This window comes from Hordeum vulgare, chromosome 1H (assembly GCF_904849725.1).
Source record: "Hordeum vulgare subsp. vulgare chromosome 1H, MorexV3_pseudomolecules_assembly, whole genome shotgun sequence".
NCBI lineage: Eukaryota > Viridiplantae > Streptophyta > Magnoliopsida > Poales > Poaceae > Hordeum > Hordeum vulgare.
This window is the reverse complement of record NC_058518.1, coordinates 454,884,246-454,895,441: the sequence shown is the minus strand read 5'-3', so window position 1 is coordinate 454,895,441 and position 11,196 is coordinate 454,884,246. Positions and strand designations below refer to the sequence as shown.

Here is an 11,196-nt window from a genome sequence, read left to right as displayed (position 1 = left end):
TTCACAAATCGCAACAGTCATATATTACCAGAAGGAGATGTATTTCTGTAATAATAAAACAACTCAATATGAGAATCCTACAGAACTTAAATGCATCCACCATTATACCCAAAATTACAAAGCACTGTTCTCTGCAGCGATGACAATCTGGAGAGGCACCATTTCTGTATATTCAAAAACAATTTTACAGAAATGGGCAACAACTGTGCTTTCGTTTCCAACAATGATAGACATCTAGGTGAGAACTACAAGCACATTTACTAGTCTAAGAGAATGCTCATAGGAACCACAAGCAAATTTGGTTCTGGGTCTCACCATGAAATATGTGAATGTTCGATAGCGATTTCAGTTAGATTATTGTGGCAGTGGGGAGAAAGCATTTGCGGCTAAAGCTTCTAACCGCTGTGGTGGGAGCGGCGGCGGCCATTGTCGATCCTGAGGTAGCTGTGCCTGCTGCTGCTGCTGCGGCGGCCACTGTCGATCCTGGGGTAGCTGTGCCTGCTGCTGAACATCGCCGTGCCATCCCCAAGCAATGTCATTGAGTGATGGCCTAATGTCCTCTTTCAGCAGTTTCTGGTACTCCATGGTGTCACCGTTGGTCTTCTTTAACTCGACTAAGAGAAAAGAGGATGCGAGCTCAAAGATTTCTGCATCAAACTCAAGAGTACCCTTCTTTCCTTCCCTCGGCGCCGCCAATTTCAACGCTCCATTGTCTTTCTTTGTAACTTTAAGCTTCATGCGTTGGGCCATTTCCTTCAGCTTCACAATTACAGTTGCTGGCGTCTGTTTGCAAGCAAACCGGGCCTCCCTTTGACTATATCTTTCATCGAATAAACCAGATAGATCGAACCCCGGAGAGAGGGAAATGATATTAAACGCATTCATGCTCAACGGTCCATCGGAACTGTTGCGACATGCAAGGCCAGACGCATCAGCTTCACTCGTGTAAGTCTTGTCTTTTTTCGGTGGTGTTCTCTCAACCGGCTTCCTATACCAAGGACTTCTCTTTATCCTTGTGATGGACATTCTAGTATTAGGATCTGGATCAAGGATTCCACTAAGGAGCTCCTTCAGCTCAGTGGAAAAATAACGAGGGCATCTGTACTCAGCTTTAGCAATCTTTCTATACAACTCAATAAGATTTCTTTCATGAAAAGGAAGATAACCGGCCACAAGAACAAACAGAATTACTCCGCAAGACCACACATCTGCCTTTGCACCGTTGTAGCCTTTCCTGCTGAGCACTTCAGGAGCAACGTAAGCTGGAGTTCCGCATGCGGTGTGGAGCAGACCATCTCGCCACTTTGACTTGGTTAGCGCACTTAAACCGAAATCAGAGACCCTAAGGGTTTCATACTCATCCACCAGTAGGTTTTCCGGCTTCAAGTCACGATGATAAACACCCCTACTGTGGCAATAATCTATAGCAGAGATCAACTGATGAAAATATTTCCTCGCGCCCTCCTCGCTAAGCTTCCCCTTGGCTAATTTGTTGAAAAGCTCACCGCCTTTAGCGTACTCCAGAACAAAGTAAATCTTGCTCCTGGTAGCCATTACCTCAAAGAGCTGCAGAACATTCGGGTGCCTCACGATCCTCATTATCGAGATCTCCCTCTTTAGCTGATCCACAAGACCAACCTTCAAGATCTTGTCCTTATCGATCATTTTTATGGCAACAGACTGACCATTTGCTATGTTGCGAGCATAGTAAACCTTTGCAAAGGTGCCTTGTCCTAATTGCCTCCCTATTTCATAACGTTTGGTCAAAACACTCCTGTCTTCCATTATATAAGCACAAAGCCTGACTTTTGATGATGGTGTATCTACAGACTGGTTCAGACTCAGAGAAGAATACTAGCCGTCAACACCGAGACCATCAGCGGTGTTAGAGAAGACAGAGCCCCTCTCTCCATCGTGCTTCGGAAATCGGAACACAGAAGAGTTGAATGAAACCAGTCTGCAACCCACCACTCTCATCAGAACTCAGAACTGAGCAAATGAATCCGGGACGACGCTGTGGTGTGACTTTGTCACTAGACAATTTGCCTCTTCCAACACGAGCACGCCTGAATCACCTTCAGCTTTCACCAGCCTGACAAATCCTAGCTGCGAAACAAAATAAACAAGATTAGAACACATGTGCAATTGTATAACAACACACACATGAAAAATCTTCAGGGAATGAAGGTGGCATTTTTACACCCCCTGTTCATTTGTGATGAATCGAACATCCAACCCACATTTTCCATAAGAAGAACGCAGCAAACATATTATCTAGGGATCCCATATGGTACAAGTATCTACCAGGGCAAACTCTGAGATCTGAAATGGTGAAATCGGGACATCAAACAGCATGACCAACGCTCGCACAAAACTGCCTGGGTGTCCCCAGTAGGATTTACCACAACATTGTGCAATCGAATAGCGGAACAGGAGCGGCAAACTAGTCCTAGAATCGATGCGCCAAAAGAAAGACGGGGAAAAAATTGCTCGCAAACTCCAACCGGATCGAGCGTAACCAATAAGCGCGTCAGGGGCCAGCTATTCACCTGACCTGATCTGGAGACGAACGGGATCAACCAAGTCCCACAAACGGATCGATTGGATTGGGTTATACGGCGAGGTGGATGGAGGGAGGGTGGCACCTTGGGGGCATTCGTGCGTGCATCCTATTGCGGCATTGCACGGCGGCTCGCTGGCGGCGAGGAGGCTGGCTGGGCTTCTCCGGCTCCTTTCCTCCTACGTGTGGTGGAGCGGCCAACACGCTGCGTTAGGCAGGCAGTGGGCGGCGATGTGGGCACCGATATCGTTTTTTTTCCTGTTTTTGCCCTCGGTTCTTGCGAGTTTCTGTTAGTGGGCTCACCTCACACTAGGCAAACGGTGATAAAATTATCTATCTATTATTACTTGTCTATAAAAAAATAATTTATTATTATTACTACCATTATAGAAGAACATCTATAACTTAGAGTTGTGGTTTCTTGAAGTTCCAAAAAAGAAAAACTAGGGTTATGGTTTCTTATTAGTGGGAAATTCAGGTGTCGCTTGGGGGAGAGCTCCTACCTAACGCTCGTGTGCGGTAAATTGTCGAGCCTTCGCTGAAGGCAGCCGAGTATGGGCCGGCCCGTGTGGAGCTATCGAACTCCACATGCGCAAATAAAAGACTGCAAATGTTCTTCGAAAAAATAAAAAAAAATATAAAAAACCGCAAATGTTCTTCAAAAAAACAAAAGTAATAAAAAACCGTAAAGTGCTACACGAGCGAGAACTCGAACACGTGACCTTCCTCTCATGAACGAATGTAACTGGTGAGTTTTATTGATAGATGCGCAGCGCTATAGTTTATGTATCAAACTTCATTTGATTTTTTTGAAACATACAAATTGAACGTGTTGTGTTATCCATTGAACATTTTGTTAATATACGATGAACATTTTAAAATAATACGCGATGAACCATCTTTTAATATACAATGAGCTTTTCTGAAAAAAGAATGAAAATATGGGTCGAACAGTTTTTAATGCGCACTGAACAATTTACACGTTTAACAATCTCTAGATATACATTGAACATTTGTGTAATATACACTGAACAAATTTTGGAAAAACAGTGAATATTTGTATACTTGTTAAACAATTTCTAATATACGATGAACATTTTATAATGCAGGATGAAGTTTTCATAATATATCATGAACATTTTCTTAATATACGATGACCATTTTGGTACCACGCAATGAACTTTGTGCAGGGAAAAAGAAACAATAATAAAAAAAGAAAAAGAAAAGAAACAAAATCAGAAAAAAGGAACCAAAAAAAAGAAACATGTAAAGCAAAAAAGACCAAAAATCAGACGAAAAATGAAGCAGCAACACGCTGTCCTAAAATGGGCCGACCCACCCCGCGGGCGATCCGGACGTTTCCTCGACCATTTACGGCCCGCTGGCGGCAACTAGGGACCATTATCTATTATTATTACTACTGTTACTACCTCCGTCATAGTTTAGAAGGCACACGTGTATCTAGGTCGTCAATTTGATTTATATAAAATCTACTGTTTAATATAAAAATTCTATCACCAGAAAATAGAACATCTAAAGTTTTTAATGATATATTTTTTGTAATATACGATTATCATTAAGTTGATCAAATTAACGACCTAGGTACACGTCTCTCTTTTTTTCTTTTGCTTTCTCAGCAGATATTTCATAAAACGGACTGACTTATAAACTGAGATGGAGGGAGTATAAAAAAACATCTATAACAACTTGAGTTTTTTTTTTAAATAACCACACATATATTTATTAGATAAATGTATTACAAAAAGTGCATATGATGGTCATCATAAGAGACATACATAGGTGACTTGCAATATTGCACCAAAGACTTCCTCAAAAGTAAAACTAGAATTTCACTTCCGCAGAATCTTGTGCCGCGCCAAAACGCTGCCTACCATCGTCTTCCTCCGTCGCCGAGGCAACATTGAAGAAGAAGGGAACTACCGTCATACCAATATATGGAGGAGCACCTTTGCATACAAGAATGCTTTTCGAGCCGATGAACCGGACCGCTGCAAGCGATGAGATCGAGGCTTCGTGGCACGTCGGCATGGGTTTTTCTCCGTGTCCACAAGATCTGAGTGTCGTCAACTTCATTTGACGCGATTGAAGAAGAGGAACGCCGCTGCATGCAGTCTTCCATACACTCTGTTGCAAGACACGAAACACAACTGCAATAGCCGATAACAACGACACTCTAGAGAGTGTGGTGCCCTGACCATCAGACATAGATCTTACCGGATCTGAAGACCGGCAAGAAGACCTAGCCACCTACTCCTTGGCACCGCCCATTAGAACATTATCAAGATGGAGGAAGAGCAGAAGCAAATTATTTTGACGCGGCATCATCTCCACCATTGATGCAGCACCCACCCGTGGACCCAAACTACGCCTATCCTATACCTCTAGCAGAGACAAACTGCGAGGGTCCCCACCCGCTCCCACCACTGGAGTGACAAACAAAGATGGATGAGGACCCAGTGTCGCTGGTGTTGAGCAAGGCGCAAAATTATCGCCTCCTGATCGCCTCTCTCGCGCGGTTCCACGAGCGAACGTAACGGTTTGCAGCTCTGGACTACATTCTTGCTGGGCTCTATAACAACTTGAGTTGTGATTTCTTATTAGTGGAAAATTCAGGTGTTGCCACGGGAGGGATCCTATTTGTCGCTAGTGGATGGTAATTTGTCGAGCCTTCGCTGAAGGCAGCAGATTATGGGCTGGCCCATTTGGAGATATCGAACTCCACGCACAACAAAAAATGTAAAGTGGTACACGAGCGAGAACTTGAAGGGCGTGTTTAGTTAATTTCTCCGTGGAGCCTAGCCCCGTGGAGCTTAATTCAGTGTATACGCGCTCTGGATTATCATCTGCATGTCATTTACTAGCTCGCATCAAGCCCAACTTGCATTCTCCCCGTAGTGTAAATTGCACTAAGCCTAGCCTTCATATGAAAAAAGGCCAATTTGAGCGTTCATGGCGAGCCAGGCTGAGGGCGCTTTAAGTTTCATGCGGGCCGTTTCTACGTGTGAGCCGAGCAACGAAACAACTTACTACTTAGCCCGCGAGTGCCTCGTTGACCTTAATGTAGGCTACCAAACGCGTCCGAACTCGTGACGTCCCTCTCGTGAACGAGTGTAACCCACCAGTTCTACTCATAGATGCGCGACACTATAGTTTAAGCATCCAACTTCATTTGAATTTTTTGGAAACATACACATTGAACATGTTGTGTTATCCATTTAACATTTTTTTTTAATATACCATGAACATTTTAAACTAATACACGATGAACCATTTTTTGAAAATATGCATTGGACATTTTTAAAATGTGCACTGAACATTTTATATGTTTAACAATTTTTAAATACACACTGAACATTTGTGTAATATACACATAACAGATTTCAGAAAAATAGGGAATATTTATATGATGAACAATTTATACGATGAACTTGTTGAATAATTTTTAATATACGATGAACAATTTTATAATGCATGATGAACTTTTCATAATATACCATGAACATTTCCTTAATGTATGATGAACATTTTTGTAACACACAATAAACGTGGTATAGGGGGAAAAACCAAAAAAAATAATAGAAAAGGAAAAGAAACAGAAACATAAAAAAGAATCAAAAAGGAAAAATGGAAAACAAAAGGGTCCAAAAAGCGAACGAAAAAAATGAAACAACAACGCGCTATTGTAAAATGGGCCACCCACCGCGGACAATGCAAACATTTCCTCGACCATTTGCCACTCGTGGGTAGCAAACATGAATTGCCCCTAGGGGATCCCTCTCCGTTCGCTCGCACTGCCTCTAAGGGCGTGATACGTTTCAAACCTATCTACTTTTCTAAACACGTTTTTTTATTTTGGACTCTAATTTGCTTGATTTAAATGAAACTAATCTAGGTCGATGTCGTTTTTAACAAAACTACCATGTTGTTATTTTTGTGTAGAAATATTTTTTTTGGAATTGAATTAAATTTTTTGTAGATTTTCCATGGAATATATGAAAAATATTGAAGCGAAAAACCACCAGAGGGGGCCACCATTTGCTCACAAGGCAACAGGGCACGTCCAGATGCCTTGTGGGGCCCACGTGGCTTCATTGACCCTAATTTCAAGCCTATAAATTCCTATTCCTCGAGAAAAAATAAGAGAGAAAATTCATCGTGTTTTACGAGAAGGAGTCGCCGCCACCTCCGGTTATTCCTCGGGAGGGCTGATCTCGGTCCGTTTGGAGCCCACAGAGGGGGATCCATCGTCATCGTCGTCATCAACCCTACTCCATCGATAATTCCATGATGCTCATCACCGAGAGTGGATAATTTCTTTGCAGGCTTGCTGGACAGTGATACATTGGATGATATTTATCATGTAAGAGAGTTATTTTGATAGAGCTTGATCCCTAGTATCCACTATGATCTGAGATTGATGTTGCTATGACTTTGCTATGCTTAATGCTTGTCATCAGGGCCCGAGTGCCATGATTTCAGGTCTGAACCTATTACGTTTTCATAAATATGGAGTTTTTTGGATCCTATCTTGCAAGTTATATGCACCTATTACATGTCATGATACACATATCCCAAGGTGACAACAATTGTGACTCTTTTCGATGATTGTCGTAGTTTGAGGAGTTCATGTATTCATTATGTGTTAATGTTTTGTTCTGGTTATCAATTAAAAGGATGCTTTAATATCCCTTAGATTTTCTTATGGATCCCGCTGTCATGAGAGGGTATGACAAAAGATGTCATGCAAGTTCTTACTATAAGCACGTATGATTATATACGGAATACATGCCTACATTGCATCAATGAATTGGAGCTAGTTGTGTGTCGCTCTAGTGTGTAATTGTTACATGATGAATGTCATCCAATACCCAATTACCCATCACCTATCCAATGCCTATCTTTTTGCATATTAATCTTTGCTAAGTTACTATTAATGTTGTTGTTGTTACAATCACTACAAACTACTATTGTTACTGTTCCTACTACTATTTTGCTGTGCTACTAAATCTTTTTCTACAGAAAGAGATTACATGTGTGGTTGAATTGACAACTCAACTGCTAAGACCAATAAATATGTTTTTGTCTCCCCTTGTGTCGAATCAATAAATTAGGGTGTAATACTATCCGTGAAGACTGTTGCGATCCCTATACTTATGGGTTATGAAGACATTTTTCTCGCGCCGTTGCTAGGGAGCATAGTTCTATTTATTGAGTTCACTTGGGATTCTCACTTATCACGATGAAGAAATTGAAAGACCCTAGTTGTGTGTCGCTCTAGTGTATAATTGTTACATGATGAATGTCATCCAATACCCAATTACCCATCACCTATCCAATGCCTATGCTTTTTTGCATATTGATCTTTGCTAAGTTACTATTAATGTTGTTGCTGTTACAATCACTACAAACTACTACTCTTACTGTTCCTACTACTATTTTGTTGTGCTACTAAAACTTTTTCTACAGAAAGAGATTACATGTGTGGCTGAATTTACAACTCAACTACTAAGACCAATAAATATGTTTTTGTCTCGAATCAATAAATTAGGGTGTAATACTATCCGTGAAGGTTGTTGCGATCCCTATACTTGTGGGTTATGAAGACATTTTTCTCGCGCCGTTGCTAGGGAGCATAGTTCTATTTATTGAGTTCACTTGGGATTCTGACTTATCACGATGAAAAAACTGAAAGACCCTAAAACTAATATTATACCCTCTAGGACAAGGGTAGGTAAGGAAGTGCCAACTAGCTCTGCACTTGATTCACCTTTTGTTTTGAGTAGGCTTGCAACATTGATACTTGTGACCTGCGTTGGGTTTTTCGTAAAGAGGAACGGGTTATCGCAATACAATGCGGGTATGTATTTCCCTCGATCAAGAAACCAAGGTTTATCGAACCAACATGAATATCAATGCTCAATCGTCTTCAGCGGTTGCACACAAAAGAGCAAACAACTTGCACCCAACGCGGGTAAGAGCGTTGTCAATCCCCTTGATCTCGTTATTTGCAAGCGAATGAGGTGTGTAGATAATTGTAGATAGTTGTGATTTGCAAAATAAAATAAAATACAAATAATAACAGCTAGGAAATTATAAGTTTTCTGAATATATAAGTGAATAGACCCGAGGACCATAGTGTTCTCTAGTGGCATCTCTCATGAAAGCAACACATGGCGGATAAACAAATTACTATTGGGCAATGAACAATGAATAGTTATGCGATCTTCACGGAAATGATCATGTATATATAGGCATCACGTCTATAAGCAAATATGCTGACTCCTGTCCGCATCTATTACTATTACTCCATCCATTGACTGCTATCCATCATGCATATAGAAACCAAGGTTTATCGAACCAACATGAATATCAATCCTCAATCGTCTAAAAAGCATGATACCTCCTTCGTTCCTAAATATGATTTTTTAGAGATTTTATTACGAGATTACATACAGAGCAAAATGAATGAATCTATACTTCAAAGTATATCTATATACATTCGTATATTGTTTTTAATAAAACATCTAAAAAGACTTATATTTTAAAACGAAAGGAATACTATAAACTTACCATGCAAGACAAATTAGCCTCCGAGACGTCAAAATATTAATAGGCTGAGATACAAGATATAGTAGGTTAAAACCCTTAAATTCGTACACATGGTACTGAATTAGAAATTTGGCAGCTAAATACCATGGTTTCGATAATATCATGGAAAACATTTAGAGCTAGGGCACCGGCTGAAACGCTAAGCGGACGCACGTGGGTCACGTGATCGCGCCTCATCGCGTGTCTCACAAAAGCAATGCCCCACCTTATCTCTTTCTCCTTTTTCTTCCTCCTTCGTTTTCTCCATCATGATTTTTCTTCTATCTAGCAGCCGTTCCCCGCACCCTGTTGATCTAGTCTAACCACGCCGCAGTCACCCGCCGCTCGATTCATCCTCACATATGAACTATCCTCCATGGCTGCAACCCTTTTCGTTTTCTCCCCCGCAACATCGACGCCTTGATGGAGGCCACAAGAGCTGGCGACTTTGACCAGGCACATGACATATACAAATGTTGTGATGGTGACCATGGTGCTTGGGGAACGGGGGGCGCACCCGTGTTGCGTACGTCGACGACGACCCAAGTAGTTACTGGTGCTGCAAATCAACAGTTTTTGCGGCCATCGAAGTTGCAACCGACGTATATTTTGTTTGGAATCGTCCTTCGAGAATGTTACAACCATGCATGACCAGTGGTGGAACGGCGAGGCCATTTTTCTACAACCGCCTTTTTGTTGGCTGGAACCGGCTACATTTTTTGCTCGAAACGACCACACCACTCGTAGTGGAAAAAGCTACAACATGCGAACAAAGTTGCTGAAACCAACAATGGTAGAAGCTGGGACCGACGATTTTTTTCTACATCAATGGAGCGGTACTTTTAGGGAGACGGGGTAGCACGCCATTTTTGCTGCAACCGGCAACTAGAAAGTTACAACCAATGAGTGTTTCTAGTATGCCGACAACATGTGTTAGTGGATTAACCAGGAAGAAACAACGGTGGTGCGGCAGCATGCGCCTGCACGACGAGCATCAGTGATAAAGACGACGATGATGGTGCACCCAATGCTGCAACCCACAAGGCGTAGAGCTGGAACCGTTGTTGGCCAATCTCCGAGTCACCGTTGATGCGATTGCGTCCATTCAACAACAAGAGCTGCAAGCGGCCATGGTTGACCACGCCGTCAACGATGAGTGTTGCATGATGTAACTTGTAGGAGGGGAAGGGGGATAGGGGGCTGCAAACATCGATGGAAATGAATGGCACGGGCAACAACACGTGGGTTCTGGTAGGCTAGGCGGTGATCTCTCCACGCAGCGCACGAGGGATTTCATGTGAGTGCGAGTTACGATGAAAGGCGTACACATCACACGGTCTGCACTTGTCGATCTAGACGGCTAACGCGTGACCGACCGAAACTTTGGGCAGGCTCGCTGACGCCTAGCACTGTCCTAATATTGTTGTGTTGATAATCAATTGGTAAATGCTTTGGAACGGCACTCTGGTTGAAGTTTGGGCCGTGTGCCTTCACGCACGCGCCCGTATATTTCTTTTCCATTCTTTCTTTATTTTGACAAAAAAACACCGCAACTTTCATTCATGGCGGACTGCAATCTTCGTCCGCCCCCTCGCTGAGCGTTTTTGGCAAGATTCGTGCTATTCCTTCAAGCCTACGAGCCTCCCCTGCTAGATCAGGTCTGTCGGCCGTCATGAAGTCGCTCCCCTTTCCCGTCACCACGGGGGCGATCCCCTTCCCGTTCCTCAATTGTTTCTCCTCCGACGAGCTTGCCGTCGTCTCCCACACCACACCTCTCGATACCCTCCCCCACCAACGGTGATGCAGCCGTTGTCGTGGATGTGCCAACACCACTTTCAACCCCCCGGCAGTGAGATGTTACAACCCCTCATGACAGATGCTACAACGAGTAGGCGAATTTGCTACAACCGGCCTTTTGTTTTGCTTCAATCGACCGCTTGAATTTTGGTTCCTGACATTTTTGCTACAACCGTGCTAGTTTTTCGCTACTTGAATTTTTGCTACATCCCCGGGGAGAGTCAACCCAT

The 11,196-nt window shown here is 42.6% G+C and overlaps 1 protein-coding gene across 4 annotated transcripts; it reads right to left on the bottom strand.

Annotated features, from left to right (window-relative positions):
* LOC123444735 (CBL-interacting protein kinase 28-like) lies at nucleotides 1-2,834 on the bottom strand. Of its 4 annotated transcripts, XM_045121583.1 has the most exons (3): nucleotides 2,305-2,530; nucleotides 2,076-2,106; nucleotides 1-1,778 (listed from the first exon to the last, which is right to left on the bottom strand). In XM_045121583.1, exons 1-3 carry the CDS (start codon nucleotides 2,353-2,355, stop codon nucleotides 355-357), a joined length of 1,506 nt encoding a protein of 501 aa, XP_044977518.1. In that variant the 5' UTR covers nucleotides 2,356-2,530; the 3' UTR covers nucleotides 1-354. The 4 variants fall into 4 exon arrangements, with proteins under 4 accessions (XP_044977518.1, XP_044977494.1, XP_044977502.1 ...); XM_045121559.1 differs by lacking the exon at nucleotides 2,305-2,530 and adding an exon at nucleotides 2,646-2,834 and having other exon boundaries at nucleotides 1-2,106; XM_045121567.1 differs by lacking the exon at nucleotides 2,305-2,530 and adding an exon at nucleotides 2,550-2,792 and having other exon boundaries at nucleotides 1-2,106.
* Between the last annotated feature and the right edge of the window lie 8,362 nt (nucleotides 2,835-11,196).